Consider the following 17,078-nt stretch of genomic DNA (forward strand, 5'->3'; position numbering starts at 1 on the left):
TAACACAAACCAGTAATGTAAATATTGAGTACAGTGTGTATATTGTATAGCCTATACAGACGCGGAAAAATCAGTCTTTCTGAATTTATTATTATATATATGTGTTTATATTTGTTGAAATTCAACAGTCACTGGACTGGAATGACCACAATACATCTAGATTAAATGACAATTTGGAATGGTCTCTTAATTTTACATAGTGTACATTAATAATAAAACAATAATAAAATTAATTATCAAGTGGAATAAATCTAGTAGCAAAAGTAATGCTTGTAATATAGTTTTTATTGATCAATAGGCCTATATCAATATTCATCTTGTGGACATCATTAAGATCCCTTTCGATTTTAAAACATATGCATTTAAAAACAAAGAGAAGTTCAAAGTTTTAATTAGAAGAGATGTAGGAGTATTAAGACACATACTGTACAACTCAGTCCAAGATTCGTTTTATGGAACCCACACGGGCATTACTGCCTCCCCATTCAGTGAATCTGGTGTATTCTCCAGGTCTTATGAGGTACATCCTACCTCTGTAATTGGAGTGTTCATAAAACAGCCAGTTTCCACCAATTACCTTGCAGGAGAATATGTGGTTTGTATGAAACCTGTCCATCACACATGGGCAATCCTCCACAAGACCCATCATTTGACCTCCATACTCCATCCTCTCAAAAAGCTTCACTTCATGTGAAGACTGCTGTGTCTGATAAACAGAGGGACAGAAATGTGTGTATGTCAACTTCCTCTCATTTTGGTAGACAGATTGTTAAAAAACAGCATAAAGTATCATCACCATGGAAATTACTTGGCAGGAGCATACAGAATCATTTTTGCCCATCCAGCAGTCATACTCAGGGTAGTCTCCTTTCTGGAGAAGGTATTGCTGGCCTTTGTAATGTGGTTGTTCATAGACCATGAAGCAACCGACCTTCACGCTGATAGAGTTACAGCGGTTGACATAGCAGAGCATATCTGCACAATCTCCACTGCATTCATACTGATGGCCTTCAAAATTTTTGTCTTCGTAGAAACTGATCTGTTACAAGAATAATATTAGCGATTTATTCAGCATTAATGTAGAACCTTTCATATTTTCCTCATTATGTATATTGCTTTACCTTTCCCATTTTTGTCACTCCAGGTGTATCGTAGTGCAGCACTGTTTATAACTTTGAAAACACAAACCTGTACTGTATATATAGTGGATGTGAAGTGCCGACACTGCATGTCATTCATATTATAATTGGTTTTAAAACATTAGTTGTTTTATTTGTTCTTGTGTCAAAACACAATCTATTTATGTAATTATTAGAAATAATAATAAAAATGACAATATTTTTTGCTGCCACATTGCTGTCATTATGTGATGGCAAAACAGTGTACATTTATATTACTTAAGTAATAGATATACAAACACTGTAAAAAATGTTACCTGGTTGCCTTAAAGTTAATTCAACCTAAAAATATTAGTCAACACAACGAGTTTGCATCAAATTCATTGAGTTAACTAATATTATTAAGTTTAACCAACAAAAACACGACAAATATTTTTTATAAACTATATAAACACACAGATATAAATACTTATATAATGTTAATATCCAATAAATGTCAAAAAGCATTGCTAGTTGTTTCAATACAATTTTATGCAATGCATATGAGATTTATTAACTACAACAGAAGGTTTCTAGAGTTGGCATATCTCATAAAGATTAGCAATGTATAAAAACAACTTAAAAAAATTCACCACTTTCAGGCTTTATGAGTCAATTAAACGTAAATGATATTGAACTGACTTAAGATTCATAAGTCAGTTCAATGTAATTCAGTTCAATTGACTCATAAAGCCAATTTTATTTAACTTAAAAATGTAAGGCAGCTGAAACTGGTGAATGTTTTTTACCGTAGTCATTAATGTGTGAAATGTACAGTGTGTTTATTTCGTTTATTTTGTTCTTCAACACCGTAAAAATGGTTTTGCAGTTTAGTTGTTTCAAAGAAGTTTCTAAATTTGTTCAATCATGTCCTGGTTTGAGAATTAGAGAGTTATAAAAAATTATTTTATTTAATACTTACGTACTGTAGATATATCTTTTGACTATTTAAATAAAAAATATGGATACATAATTACTAAGTAAAGTATTTTAATAGGTATATTTTCATTATGCCTTCAGAATTTAAACAATAATATTTAAAAACTATTTTTTGTACACCCCCATAAACATTTAGGAGAAACTTTCTTGTCCATTACAATCTGCAATTTAACAATTATCTATACAAAATGGAATGAATGAAAACCATAGAACATTTAACCATCCTGTTATGTTTGGGGTCAAATTGACCTCAAAGCTACTTTTACATTTTTTTTTAAATATGCTAAATATATATTTAAAACTTGATTCTTTCTGACTGTTTCTAATTTCATTAAAATAATAGACATGTTCATCTTATGTGACAGAGTTTTCAGAATGTCTGTACACGTTTTAACCTAATCGTTGATGTTTGGGGTCATTTTGACCCCAAGTTCTTTTTATGCTTAACTTTCTATGCTAATTTTTTTTGTTCTATTTTAACTTTTCCTGATGAATCTCTCTTGCCAACATAAGTAAACTATTAGTTTTATCAAACATCAGACACACACACACACACACACACACACGCACGCACGCACGCACGCACACACACACACACACACACACACATACACACACACAATCTGCACAACAGATTCCCAGTATCAAAAAAAGTACTAACTATTGTGAAATTGTATTTAGTGTTCAGTTTACATTTACAATTTTGCATTTTGGTGGATCTTTTTATTCAAAATGACTGGCAGTGAACAGGGTATACTGCAGTGTATGGGACCCATGACCGATGCTCTATCAACTGAGTAACAGGAAAACTTTTGAAGCTGTTGAATGTTGTTTTTTTGTGTGTGTGTGTATATCTATACATATGTATAAACCTATATACAGAAGTGTTTCTGTAGCTCAGTTGGTAAAGCATTAGCAGTGCAAAGGTCATTGGTTCAAAAGCCAGGGAACACGTACTGTGTATGAAAAAATGTATACTGTAGATACAGTAAAAAAAATATGAATAGCTCGAATGCATTTACCCTTTGAAAAAAACTTGCAACAAATGTAATAAATGTTAATATTATCTTAAATATTCTATAAATTCATGTGGCGCAAAATGCTGTTTTTCTAGGTAAACGCAACAAGTTAAATGTAGAAATTATTTATATAAATATGAAGAAATTATGAAAAAGCTGTGTTTTTTCTTAATACTTCTTGTAAAATATTAGGTAGGTTAATTGTGAGTAAATAAACAAAACATAAAACTTTCTTTTTAAGCAATTTTGTATACTGTATATTGAAGTGTTTGGGGTCAAAATGACCCCACACATTAAAAGTGTTGCTAAAAATTGAACATAACAGGAGGGTTAAATGACAGTTTTTAACACGTCATCTGTTTATAATTAGTTATTTACCACATATAAGCACATCTATGCACATTACAAGCAGAGAGAACACTCAACACCTGTTGTAATGAGAGAAAATGTTTCTATTGTTTTATTCAGCTCTCCAAACAGTGAGATGTAGTCTGGCAGCTTATAGTATGTGTCTTCATCAGGCAGTGATGGATAGGTGGAGAGAGCAAGAACAAAACTGAACACACCTGAGCACGGACACCAATTTATTTAGTGTGTGAAACAGGGAATACAGCAGACGTTTCACAAGGACTCCTTTCTTCAGAGGTCCCTGATCTGTCTGATGGAACCCATTCTGGAACTCATTCCGCCCCAGTCACTGTACCTCCTATACTCGCCGGGTCTCAGATAGAAGTGCCTGCCCATGTAGTTAGGCTGCTTGTATGCGAGCCATTCGTCCATCACTTGGCAGGACTGGAAATCAGACATGTGGAAGCGTTCATAGAGCCTCATTCTGAAGGTGCCATGATGCTGATGGGTAAGAACAGTGTGACTGCTTGAGTTCACTAATTCAAACAAAAACATTGCGATAAGCGTTAGTCTTACCATTGGGATCATACGACAGGATCGAATGCAGTCGTTCATTCCCATCATGCACATGTAATCGGGGTACTCGCCTCTCTTTAGGAAGTACTGGCAGCCCATGTAGCTGGGTCGATCATAGACCATGAAGTAACCACTTTCCACTTTGACAGAGTGACAGAAGGTTAAAGTAAGAATGAAGGTCAGCACAGTCACCCATGCACTCATGGTAACGGCTGCCAAAGTTTCTATCCTCGTAGAAGATAATCTACAGAAAAAAAACAATATAGTGATTGACTGACAAATGCATAATTCACAAAAATGTAACATGAAGAAAAGTTATAATTCGTGCAGACCTTTCCCATGTTTGTAGGGGGTTGAACTTTAGCCACTGAGGTGCTAAGCAGAGCTAAAACTATACATATATATCCAAGAGGATAATAGTACAAATGTTGTTGTGTTGTTCATGTGTTGTTATTTAGATCCCAGCGTGTGTACGTCAGCAGAAACAGTACAGATATAATGCAAACATGACCGTCTGTTTACTCCAAACAATCACTTTCATTGCTCTCCTAATGTTTTTCTAGTACAAGCAGCTCTATTGAAAGATGCTGGAAAGGTCAGGGCTAACAACAACACAGCAGAAGACTTTTGTCCTCTGAAATCGTCCCTGATGTGTTTCAAAATGTTAAATATGTAAAGAAAAATAGGGTAATAACAAGATGATCGGTAACAAATGTAAAAGAGTAAGTTACTTTATTGGAAAGCGTATAATGATGCACAAACAAACAAAAAAGTCCCAACACCAGACAATTAAAGCTTAACTCAGACTACTCTGAATATTATTACACTCGGAAAAGGGTAAAAAAGTTCACTCTAAAAAATAAATCTGTGGTAAATCTGTCATAGTAAATATCACAAAAATAAACAACGTCTTAATAAAATCATTTAACAGATTTATTTAGTGGGATTTATAAAAAATGATTAAAAATCAAAAGATTAAAAATGTCTCTTAAATGCACATACTGTATATTATTTAGGTTCATTTAAAAACAAGCATTTAATTGACAAATTACATTTTTATATATTTTGGAGAATTCTAATAGAAATATTTGACATTTTTAGATTTACTTAGTTTTTTTATTTACATTTTCTCAATTTTTGAGTGCAAATCGTTTCACATAAAATCACTGACAAAAAGTATGCTTTTAAGCCCTAAGAGTGCATATTAGTACCTCAAAGGGTACATATGGATACCAAATATACATATCTGTACCTAAATTAAAGGTTACCATCCTAGTGACAGCTTTTGATAAACTCCCTTATACAATAATAATGTTTTAGATGATTTAGATAATTATTTCACAATACTTTGTGTAAGATGTGTATAACTGAGATTTGTGTGTGGACATATAGCTGAGCTCAGAGCCCAAGTAACAGCTACTGGAGCACAGAGGAATCAGGCAGGAAAACCCTCCCGCTAGAGAGGTAACCAGAGTAACCCTGATATAAGGATGAGTGGCCAAGATGGAAACTGGTCCCAGCAAGCAGAAGTGAGAACCAGCCGACCTAGACCATGGTACTGTTTCCGCTGCGGCGAAGATGGCCACCTAGCCATCAACTGTGAGAACCCCCCAAATCCGTCTAGAGTTGAAGATAAAAGGCGAAAACTGAGGGAAAGGCAAGCTGAGTGGCATCTCCAGGGTGCGACCTTTAAATCAAAGGCAGTCTCTGTCGCAGGGCAGATGGGGACTGTGAAGAACAATCGAAGCCCTAAGCATCAAGTGCCGAGCGGACATACCAAAGTCAGGAACTCTTCAAAACTACCAGCTGGACTAGTAGGAATGAGGTGTACAGCGCAAATTGAGATTGAGGGAAGAGAGGTGAACTGTTTACTGGACACAGGCTCGCAGGTTACAACGGTTCCTTTGTCCTTCTATAAAAGTCACTTGTCACAACACCTCATTCAGCCCTTAAATAACCTGTTGGAGATTGAAGGGGCTAATGGAAAAGCTGTTCCCTACATGGGATACGTCGAGTTGACCCTGAGGTTCCCTCAAGGATTCCTGGGAGCAGAAGTTGAAGTCCCGACGTTAGCCTTAGGTGTCCCAGATCTAACGTACGTTCCCCAAATCCTCATTGGCACCAATACCTTGGACGCACTGTATGCTGATCATACACAGAGAGCTAAGCCCAGAGTCAAGTCCTGTTGTCATGGGTATCAAGCTGTGGTAAGAGTCCTGGAAATGAGACGATGACAAGCCAGTGCAAGTGTGTTGGGCCAGATAAAAGTGAAGGGAGATACACCTGAAGTAGTAGTATCTGCTGGAAGTACTGTAGTCCTCGATGGACATGTTGATATTGTACACCCATCATCTGCCACCTGGGTGACAGTGGAACCATCAGTGTCATCGTCCTTGCCTGGAGGGTTGTTGGTGGCTAGTTGTCTGCACCCCCTACCCTCAAAGCACCATGTCCAGATACCAGTAGTGCTGAAGAATGAGACACAGACTGATATAACAATTCCTCCAAGGGCAGTCCTGGCTGAAGTGCATGCAGTCCAATGTGTGATTGAAGGGAGAAACCCTGTGAGTGCTCCAGAGTGCGGAGACGCAAGCCCTGCAAGAGCTCAGATCGTTCCTGATTTCGGCAATTTCCCATTGCCATGTGAGTGGAAAAAGAGGATATCAGATCTCGTTAACTCCATGACTGATGTGTTTGCACTCCGCGACCTGGATTACAGCCACACCGATAAGGTTAAGCACCGCATCAACCTCAGAGATGACACGCCCTTCAAACAGGACCGCAGGACGTAGAAGCGGTAAGAAAACACCTTAAAGAGCTTCTCGGTGCAGGAATCATCAGAGAGTCTGAATCCCCCTTCGCTTCCCCTATAGTCGTAGTGAGGAAGAAGAATGACGAAGTGCGCTTGTGTATCGACTTCAGAAAGTTGAATTCCCAGACCATAAAGGACGCGTATGCCCTCCCAAATTTGGAGGAAGCCTTTTCAGTCCTAACTGACTCCAAATGATTTTCGGTCCTTGATCTTCAAATCTGGCTTTTACCAAATCGAGATGGAGGAGGCTGATAAGCAAAAAACAGCATTTGTGTGTCCTTTGGGGTTCTGGGAATTCAACCGGATGCCTCAAAGGGTCACCAACGCGCCAAGTACATTCCAGCGCCTGATGGAATGGTGCATGGGGGATCTCAATCGGAGAGAGGTTTTAGTTTTCATTGATGACCTCATCGTCTTCTCAAAGACATTGGAAGAACACAAGGCCCGACTCCTGCAAGTTTTAAAGTGCCTGAGGGAATACGGGTTGAAACTCTCTCCCAAGAAGTGTAAATTCTTTCAGACATCGGTCCAATACCTTGGCCACAGAGTGTCCCAGAGTGGAGTCGAGACGGACCCGACCAAGATCAAAGCCCTCAAGACCTGGCCAAGGCCCAGAAACCTCAAAGAACTAAAGTCATTTCTTGGATTTGCGGACTTTTACAGAAGGTTTGTCCAAGATTTCTCCAAGATCCCCAGACCTCTTAACGACCTTACTGTAGGTTACCCCCCCTTGCAAAAGAACCAGAGGTACATTCTGAAGGAAGGTGCAGTGTATCGAGACCCTAAGGAGCAATTTAATGACCGGTGGACCCAGGAATGCCAGCATGCATTTGACACCATCATAGAGAAGCTGACTTCAGCTCCAGTCCTTGGATTCGCTGATCCTAGTCTTCCTTATGTGCTGAACACTGACGCATGTGCTACTTGCCACCTTTATCAAGAGCAAGAGGGCAAAATGAGAGTGATTGCCTTTGCGAGCCGGGGACTAACCAAGAGTGAATCCAAGTACCCCGCACATAAGTTGGAGTTCTTGGTGCTCAAGTGGGCGGTCACATCCAAGTTCAGCGATTACCTATATGGAGGGGAGTTTACTGTTATGACCGACAGCAACCCGCTCACTTACATCTTAACATCTGCAAAGCTTGATGCAACCAGCTATAGGTGGCTGTCCAGCCTGTCGACATTCAACTTCAAGATCCAGTATCGTGCGGGTAAACAGAACCTCGATGCAGATGGACTCTCAAGGCGTCCTCATGATGGGCCTCTCGATGACTTTGTGTCACAAAAGGAGCATGAAAGAATCAAGCAATTTACTCTTCACCACTTGGGAGATGAGCAGACGATTCTGCCAGCAGCGATAAAAGCCATCTGCGAAAGGCACCAGGCGTATCAGTGTCTTGACTGTTCTGACCTCTCATGTCCCCGACCTACTGTGTTTGAGTCGCTATCCCTCAATGTCTGTGCAGTACCTCTAGGTTTCCAGCAAGAAGATGCTCAAGGTCTTCCAGTTTTTCCTGAATATTCTGAGCAAGATCTGAGGGAACGTCAAAGAGCTGACCCAGAGATCAGCAGAGTCATCGATCACCTAGAATCTGGAGAGAAACCTGTAGGTAGAGTAGAACCTGTAGGAGTTGCTTTGTGGCTGAGGGAGTGGAGTAGGTTGGAACTCATAGGTGGCGTGTTGTTCAGAAGGAAGCAAGATCAAGGTAATCTGCTCTATCAGTTGGCGTTACCTGCAGATCTCCGGGAGATGGTCTTGACAAGCCTGCACGACGACATGGGCCACTTAGGACAGGAGAGGACTCTACATCTTGTGAGGTCTCGGTTTTACTGGCCAAAGATGGTGAAGACTGTAGAGGAAAGGATAAAGAATTGTGAGTGCTGCATACGGCGAAAGACCCCCCCCCCCCTCGAGCTGCCCCTCTGGTGAATATAGTGGTGAGCAGACCCCTTGAGTTGGTCTGTGTAGACTTTCTGTTGCTTGAACCTGATCGGAGTAATACAAAGGACATATTAGTGATCACCGATCATTTTACCAAGTATGCCCTAGCAATACCCACCAGGAACCAGAAAGCTCAAACTGTGGCCAAATGCTTGTGGGACAACTTTTTCTCGCACTACGGGTTTCCAGAGAAGCTGTTGAGTGACCAGGGCCCGGACTTTGAGTCAAAGCTGGTCAAAGAATTGTGCAGATTAGTGGGTACTAGCAAAGTGAGGACAACGCCCTATCATCCTAGGGGCAACCCTGTAGAACGCTTTAACAGAACGCTGCTTCAAATGCTTGGAACCCTGGATGATAAGGGGAAGACGCGTTGGAAGGAATTTGTCAAGCCGTTAACCCACACGTATAATTGCACTCGTAACGACTCTACAGGATTTTCGCCATATGAGTTGATGTTCGGGAGGCATCCCCGACTCCCCGTTGATCTAGCTTTCGGCCTGCCTGTCAGAGAGCCGCGCCAGTCTCACCTGAGCTATGTGAGGAGTTTGAAAAATCGATTGGAGGAGAGTTACAGATTAGCAAGAGATAATGCCTAAAAAGTTGCAGGACAGCATAAGCAGAGATACGATGAGCTAGTGGTTGCTTCATCCCTCGAAGTCGGCAACCGGGTTTTGGTCAAGAACGTGAGGCTCAGGGGAAAGAATAAGATAGCGGATAAATGGGAGAAAGAAGTGTACATTGTTGTCAGAAAGGCTGGCGACTTACCAGTCTATACCGTTCAGCCTGAGAGCAGGGATGGGCCAGTCCGCACGTTGCATCGGGATCTGCTATTACCCTTTGGGTTCCTGCAGATGGAAGATGGAACAGAGGAAATACTGAGGCAGAAGAAGCATCGAAAGCCTAGAACTAGGGCAAATTGTAGTTCCAGGAATTCTGATAGTGAGGCCCAGGATTCTGAATCTGACGATGACTCCGTAAGTTACTACGCACCTGAGTGCTTACCAAGTGTTGAAAGTCAAATTCTCTCCAAATCTGCACCCAGAAATCAGTCGGAGAATGGAGTGATGGTGGAAAGCTGTCCTGAGGGAGTTGTGATGACTAGTGCAGACACTGAGCGTCCTGTTTCAGAGGAGTCACAAGGAAACTTAACTAACCTACCTGACATTGGAATTGAGAGGCCATCTGGTGATCCTAGAGTGAACAGTCCACCAATTATGAATCGTACAGAAACAGGCCTGTCGAATGACGCAACTCAGTAGGATGAGAAGTCGAATGAGCCTCCATCAGTGAATCTAGGTAGAGAGGATGAAAGGATTGATGTTGCACCGCAGTATGAATCTAATACTCCAAGGAGTCCCCGAGATGGGTCAAGTGACACTGTCCACAGCTTGGAAGATGCCCCCAGACGTTCGCAAAGAACCTGTGAACCTCCACAGAGGTTGCAGTACCCAAAGTTGGGTAGTCCCTTCTCCTTCCTTGTGCAGTCACTACTGCCAGGGCTTAGCACAGCATTCGCATTGTCAGTTGAAGAGCCTGATTCTCTTGGAAATATCCTTGTTGAAATGCCAAGAGTACATACGCCTGTGGTGGTTTCGCAACCCCATTGATGCAGAGGGACCTGCGTATCTTCGAGGCCGGGAGAATGTAACCGCATAACCTAGGTTACCAGTAAAGGGTTAAGCGAGAGAAAAGATGTCTGCCCAATCATTAGTCATGCCGCTGTGATAGACTTTCAAATTATCCAATGATAGCAGCATACGAGTAGCTCCGCCCATTGCTGGTTTACAGCGTAAGAAAGAGTGAGAAATAGAGGACAGATTAGAAAAGCAGCGCAGTGTTTTTTCCCCTGAAAAGTAGGCAATGTTTGGTTTATTTTATCAAAAACACGAGTAAGAGCATTCGAGCAACTGCCTTTTTTAGAGATCGATAGCTTGGATTGCGACGTAGAACCAGCGATTGGATACTTTATGCAGTGTCGAGACCGTGATTAATATTCTCCCATGAATATACGATTGAATTTCACTTTGGCTGGGTTTTTTGTGTCTGCTGCATGTTTTCTATTGAACGTGATATGCAAGATTCCTGTTTCGTGCCAAGTGTAACCGCTGGGAACAATTATCTGTGTGCCGGATGGCATTGCATGCTCACGAATTGGTGAGCCACCCTCGGACCTGATCTCCTTTGAATAGTACTCTGAACCCATTAACTGGTAGGACGATTCCGATATATTCTCAGTGTACGATAAAGGCTCGATTCTTCGATCCAACTTTCACATTGGAGCGGAGAGACTTTATCATTTTCTTTGGGAAACTCAAACTGATCTACGAGCGATTCGATTCATGGACACTTGCTAATGGATTCGTTTCACTCATAAGCTTGTTTAAATAGAACCAATTTACTGCCTGTGTTTTCAAATTCATATTGTGAATATCCTGTTAACTCGGAACGGAAGAGTGTTACATTTGGGAAGAATTTGAGTTATATTGCATGTTTTAATCAAATTGAACTCCTGACTCCTACTGTCATTTTGTGCAACCAAGGTGGTGTGAAACATTTTTGTATTTATTTTCTTTGGTCAAACTAATTTGGTTAAGTTCAAAAGGAGACAATCACAGGGTTGTTTTGTAAAGTTTATTTTATTTTGTTCTTTATTAATAATTTCTCTGAAGAGCAAGAAGCCTAATGATACTGAGTGTGTGCAGTGATTCCTGTACTTAAAAAAAGGGAAATGAAGAAGTTGATGTCATTCTAAACAATAACAATCTATCAAAAATATCAATATAAATTTCTATGTTAAATCAACCCGTGTCAGTCATTCACTCACTTGCTGGTTGTTCCCTTCCTCCAGTAGACGTTCCTTGCTTCTGATCCCATTGGCCTATTCTAAATTGTGTGGATGTATGTGGCGTGGCCATAACGTTGTGTGTTATGCGCTACATGTGCGTTTGTGAAATAATGATTATTCATCTTCTTGAGTAAAAACACATCTCCATCATAAGCACACACTGCTCATAGTTTTGTAACATTTTATTGACAAGTCAATGCCAGATAAGGCACAATTATCTTAATAATGTGGATTCTAAAATTCTGTGATTCTGCGGAAGGAGCCGATGGTGGCACACAATGGCGCCCCAGTCGCTGAACTTGCAATACTCGCCAGGAGGCATGAAATACTGACGGCCACTATAACTGGGATGTTCATAGAAGGTCCAGTAGCCCTCCATCACATTGCACGAGTGAATTCTGCGGCACTGGAAACTTTCATCAAGTGACTCACGGTCACCATTGAACTCCTTCATCTGGCCCCGAAAATCTGGCCGGTCGTAGATCCGGATGCGATAGGAATCACCACTGGGCTACAAAAAAAATGCAGTTTAAATGTGCAGTTGCAGTATGCATTATTATTGTGTTAAAACATCAAAATGTAAATAACAGTAGTTTATATAGTACACTGTGAGCACAGCGAACAAAAGATACAATGACGTGAAATTTGTTTACATTTAAACATTTATCACACACATTTTATCAATATGTTCCCCAAGAATCAGGCGTGACTTTGGCATTGTAAGTGCCAATAATGAAACAAAATGCTAAATTGAATAAATAAATAAAACTCAATTCAAGACACAGATGTATTTTCAGCTTGTGTTTTCTGGGAGGCATTAAGCCCATGGCATCTCTGGGACTGTGCTTTATTTACAGAGCAACAATATAGTTTTCTGTGTAAAAAATGTACTACAAACACTGCACTACCATACACATATAAAATATAGCTTACAAAATTCCAGGCAATATAATAGAAGCATAATACATGAAGAAAATGTTCATTGGTGCCTATAGTTAATTCACATTAGGTACTCACTAAGGAAATTGTACGGCAGGATCGAATGGTGTCATTGTAGCCCATCCAGCGCTGATAGTCGGGATACTCACCCCTGGTTAACACATAGTGGAAACCAGAGTAATTGGGTGTCTCGTACAGGACCCAGCATCCACTCTCCACCCGGATAGAGTTGCATCGACTGAAATGTGGGTGCATGTCTGAGCAGTCTGTGTCGCACTCATAGGAGCGACCCTGGAAGTTTTTCTCCTCATAAAAGATAATCTGAAAGCAAAAAATGAATAGACTAATGCAATACAGAGGCGAGCAATGCTTTCTCATAATAGTGGCTTCCTGTGATGCACGGCCTCCTGATATCATTCAGATATCTGTATGTTCTATTTCAGTTCTCATACATTGCATTAGTTGCATAATTGGTTTACAAATTGCCCATATTTAAATGTTGATCTTTCTTTAGGAGACACAAAAGAACTTGTTAACTTTTAAATGTACCTTGCTCATTTTGATAAGAACCCAGGATACAGTCCTATTGCAGATACAGTAAAACAGGGCATGAGGTCTGCTTTATAAACGTCCATCAGCATTTGATGGATCAAAGTTTATTTGTCATTTCAATGACTGGGATTTGGAACTTTGATGCTGCTGCTAACCTCTTAATCCCATCCATAGATTTAAAAGCCCTGATTCATCACATCAAAATTCCTATCTGGCAAATAACTAACCTTAGCTGCCATCCTCTGTTTTGGTTCAGATGCTAATGAGATGCTTTATGTTTTATGGAATTATTGCATATAGCATGGAAAGCATAAACTCATCACAAATTGTCATGGTGCTGTACCATATTTTATTTCTCAAACATTTTCTCAAATTCAACCATGGTAAACGTTGTATCTTCTTCGTTCATATTATAGTAACATTGCATGGACAAAATACAATTTTGAAAACACATTTTATTCTTTAAATGGGTAACATTTTACAATAATGTTGTATTAGTTAACATTAGTAAATGCATAAACTAACATGAACTAAGAATGTTAGTTAATGTCAATACAATTGTTCATGTTAATTCACGGTGCATTAACTAATGTTAAAAGTAACTTTTAACAACATTTAAAAAATGTATTAGTTAATGCTGAAATAACATGAACTAAGATTAATAAATGCTGAAGTATTGTTCATTGCTATTGCATTAACTAGCATTACCATACAACGTTATTTTAAAGTGTTACCTTTATATGTTATAAATATGACACATTGGTCAAATATTACACATATTAGTTAAATAAACATTTGGTCATTATAAAATATTCTTCTTCTTATCACCCAAGAGTAAAAAGTAAAGTCTTTTTTACTGAACATATAAAGCTACATGATGTACAGACCGTCTCTAAATAAACAAACAAAAGTTTGTTTAGATTGCTATATGTGTCTTCAGTCCTGCAGAGATTCTTGAGATCCTTCATAGAGTTCTGTTTCATCTTTTAAAGAATCTTCACTGCCCTGTATTTAACAGAAACCAGCAACAATGACCGATCACATTCTGACCACATGATGGCAGTATAGTTCCTAACTCTAAGTTTATCAATTTGTGTTATCATCACCTTTTTAATTGGGTGTACTTGTGAGGCATGTTTTTTAGCTCAAAAGTGCATTAGTGCTTGTGTCTAAATTACGCGAAGCATTTGAATCCATTACAATTTAAATGCCAAATAATCTACACAGAACTGAACAGTTTGGCCGTCTGAAGCCGAGTCAGAATTACTGAATAGGACGTGCTGTTTGTGTGCTTGACACTGCATGTTTGTATGACTCACATCAAGTCTGATAGATGATTTGGTATATTATTTAAATATTATAATTATTATATATTACTTTTATGTGTTGCATCATAAAAGCCTATAAGTGCAAAAGACTGTGTTGACAAATAGGTTTATAGCTCACCTAAATGCATGCCATGCACTTGAAAGGTTCGTACATGTAAGGTGTAACACGGCTTTAAACAGTCGTCTTGGGCGAATAACAGTACGTGGTCAGATGTGTTTGTGAAAAACTGACTGTCACTCACACTAAATGATGAGCAAGAAGAGGACGATGTGGAGGATGTCTCAGTTCCTGCAGACACATTCTGTTTACTCTGCTCCTTCATTTGCCGTTTCAGCATTAAGGCTGGCAAAGAGACAAAAGAAACATGAGAAATAAAGCCTTGGCTCTGCTTTTAAATAATGAATCTGATATGCAATCGGTCACATTGGCCTACTGTGTTTTCTTGAGTGGTCCACCGCTTTGAATGAACCAAGCATTGCAAATGGATGATAGGAAAGGGAGAATGGATGAACAATATTGCCCTGTTGAGGAAAAGAAGTCACTCAATTTTCTTTTGATAAACCCCAAAATATTTAAAACCGACTGAACAGAAGTTTGAGGTGACTTAGATTGTAAATCATACTAAATGTTTCACAAAATGCTGTTCTAATGTTCAGCTGTCAGCAGTATATATTATTTTCAAATATCCAATCAGTAAAGCAAAAGAAAAATGATTCCCGCAGCCCATGATATGGCCCTCAATGAGCCCTGATGTCAACAGTCTGTCTGGGGTTACCTGAAGAGACAAAAGTACAGCTAAAATCCGTTGAGGAGCTGACCAGCTACATAACTTAAAATGTATATGGTATTATTGTCTTAAACACCATCAGTTTTTATTTTTGCATATAAAACGTTTGCATAGTACTGCACATCTCTCTCTCACACATGACATTTACTCCACACAATGACAATGAATCACTTTAAACTATGTTGTTTTCTCATTACCTTACTGTGGTTCTGAGGGTGTAATGCAGATGGCTTGCAGTTATACAAAGACAGAATATCTTGGATAGGTAAACTGTTCTGAAAATGAAAGCACAATGAGAGAAAACACAAGGCAAAAAAGATAGCATATACATTCTTTGCTGAAACCTACCAGAAGCATTCCTGCAAAAGATGAAAGAATCATTGCTTCTCTTTCCAGGTGGTTAGGGTACTGAGTGTGTCCTGGACTACCAATTCCTCTATAAACATAGACCACAATGAAATAAAACACACATGTTGATCACATCTATGGCAAACACACTGCCAATACAGCAGCAATCCTATAAATTTAGACATATTGCCAAATGTAATAACTCACGTGACATCATTCTCTGCTGCATTCTTCCCATTCTCTTTATTGAGCCACCACAAAGCCACACTTATAGCCAAGTCATAATGTGCCTGAATGTGTAAAGTTGCATTTTTAGTAACACTGACCCTATTGTTTTTCCATAACGTGTTTAATTGTAATAAGTAACAATAACAGGGTCAAATATCTATGAATGGCTCAACAACACTTACCAGATCATCTAACATGGTAGAGGTGCCTTTCCCCTTTGGATCAAAACCATTTTCTCTAAGTCTTTGTCCAATGTATTCACCACTTTAATGTAATTTACATTAAAAAGTTTATTTAACAATTATAATCCTTTTAAGAAGCATTTCAAACTTGTACGCTGTCAATAGAAGTTTGCTGTATATGCAGCACATATATACATGCACAGATTCATGATACTAGTGTAAAATGTTTATTTTAGAGGTAACGGTAACATAATAATCATGTAATGTAGACAGACTACACAGTACTCTGTTCTTTTATGTCCCATTTATTTTGATCTATTAGTGTAGCATATTACAGTTGTGAATTTGTTACTTACAGCAAAGCTTTAACATCCCTCTTCACTCGCTTTGCTTCCATGATACAGACACTCAGTTAAGACACCTAAGCTTCAAAAAGTCTGTTTCTATCATTCAATCTGAAATTTCATTTTAAGCAGTGTTATTAACTGAAAAACATTTTGTGAAACAATTTTACCTAGTAGTTAATCCTCTGCCATTGGCAACACTAAACAGAGTGCAAACAATAAACAGGAAAAGTGAGATGAACATTTGACATGACATCTAATAGACAAGTGTAAGGTTACCCTGGCCAGTACATTATAAAAACTAACATTTCAAACCATGCTTCAATCTAATTTACTGAATGATGAAACTAAAGATGAAAACTGATATGAACTATTTGTCCATATTAACATTAAAACGCAATGCAGTTTCTTTCGCATTTACGCATAATGGTTGCTCACTTCTACAAACAGTAAAGAATCATACAAAAATATTTTACACAACAAACACCCAGAGAAACTCACCCAAGCTCTGATGTCAAGACTCCCTGGTCAAAAATAAGACTAGAATAAGTCAGAAGTAGTATAAACCGGTTGAACAGACACTCCTTCTCTTGATTTTAGAATAGTAACCGTCTCAGGTGGACATTAAATTATTCATTCTGTCAGTCAATCAGTTTAACACTGTCAGCCAGTTCCCAGTTACATAATACACAAGTGTAATGTGCCAACATAATGTTGATCAGAGAAAAGAT

At 39.0% G+C, this 17,078-nt stretch overlaps 4 protein-coding genes across 4 annotated transcripts; all 4 read right to left on the reverse strand.

The window, feature by feature from the left end:
- Positions 1–433: 433 nt before the first annotated feature.
- si:dkey-57a22.14 (gamma-crystallin D) lies at positions 434–1,130 on the reverse strand. Its single transcript, XM_057336787.1, has 3 exons — positions 1,122–1,130; positions 797–1,039; positions 434–706 (listed from the first exon to the last, which is right to left on the reverse strand). The coding sequence occupies exons 1-3, from the start codon at positions 1,128–1,130 to the stop codon at positions 434–436; spliced, it is 525 nt and encodes a 174-aa protein (XP_057192770.1).
- A 2,624-nt stretch (positions 1,131–3,754) lies between these two features.
- crygm7 (crystallin, gamma M7) lies at positions 3,755–4,380 on the reverse strand. The gene is given in 4 exon segments (XM_057336788.1): positions 3,755–3,964; positions 4,040–4,195; positions 4,197–4,283; positions 4,372–4,380. Coding segments are annotated over 4 exon segments (462 nt in total).
- Positions 4,381–11,872: 7,492 nt separating this feature from the next.
- Positions 11,873–13,135, reverse strand: si:dkey-57a22.15 (uncharacterized protein LOC795575 homolog). Its single transcript, XM_057335440.1, is given in 4 exon segments — positions 11,873–11,917; positions 11,919–12,149; positions 12,656–12,898; positions 13,127–13,135. Coding segments are annotated over 4 exon segments (528 nt in total).
- Positions 13,136–13,972: 837 nt separating this feature from the next.
- On the reverse strand, positions 13,973–17,025 carry LOC130556096 (uncharacterized protein C2orf80-like). The gene is made up of 8 exons (XM_057336790.1): positions 16,360–17,025; positions 16,004–16,085; positions 15,801–15,883; positions 15,594–15,681; positions 15,443–15,520; positions 14,892–14,979; positions 14,700–14,800; positions 13,973–14,134 (listed from the first exon to the last, which is right to left on the reverse strand). Exons 1-8 carry the CDS (start codon positions 16,398–16,400, stop codon positions 14,066–14,068), a joined length of 630 nt encoding a protein of 209 aa, XP_057192773.1. The 5' UTR covers positions 16,401–17,025; the 3' UTR covers positions 13,973–14,065.
- Positions 17,026–17,078: the final 53 nt, after the last annotated feature.

This window comes from Triplophysa rosa, linkage group LG6, assembly GCF_024868665.1.
Source record: "Triplophysa rosa linkage group LG6, Trosa_1v2, whole genome shotgun sequence".
Classification (NCBI taxonomy): Eukaryota; Metazoa; Chordata; class Actinopteri; order Cypriniformes; family Nemacheilidae; genus Triplophysa; species Triplophysa rosa.

What these genes read in the sequence shown, in the direction of transcription:
- si:dkey-57a22.14 (XM_057336787.1), bottom strand. An exon ending in CCTGCCAAGTAATTTCCATG is followed by an intron (nt 707 to 796) that starts GTGATGATACTT and finishes TCTGTTTATCAG; the next exon opens with ACACAGCAGTCTTCACATGA.
- LOC130556096 (XM_057336790.1), bottom strand. Translation starts at nt 16,400, where the DNA reads ATGGAAGCAAAGCGAGTGAAGAGGGATGTTAAAGCTTTGCT. An exon ending in GGACCACTCAAGAAAACACA is followed by an intron (nt 14,801 to 14,891) that starts GTAGGCCAATGT and finishes TCTCTTTGCCAG; the next exon opens with CCTTAATGCTGAAACGGCAA. An exon ending in CTTCTTGCTCATCATTTAGT is followed by an intron (nt 14,135 to 14,699) that starts GTGAGTGACAGT and finishes TGTTAAATACAG; the next exon opens with GGCAGTGAAGATTCTTTAAA.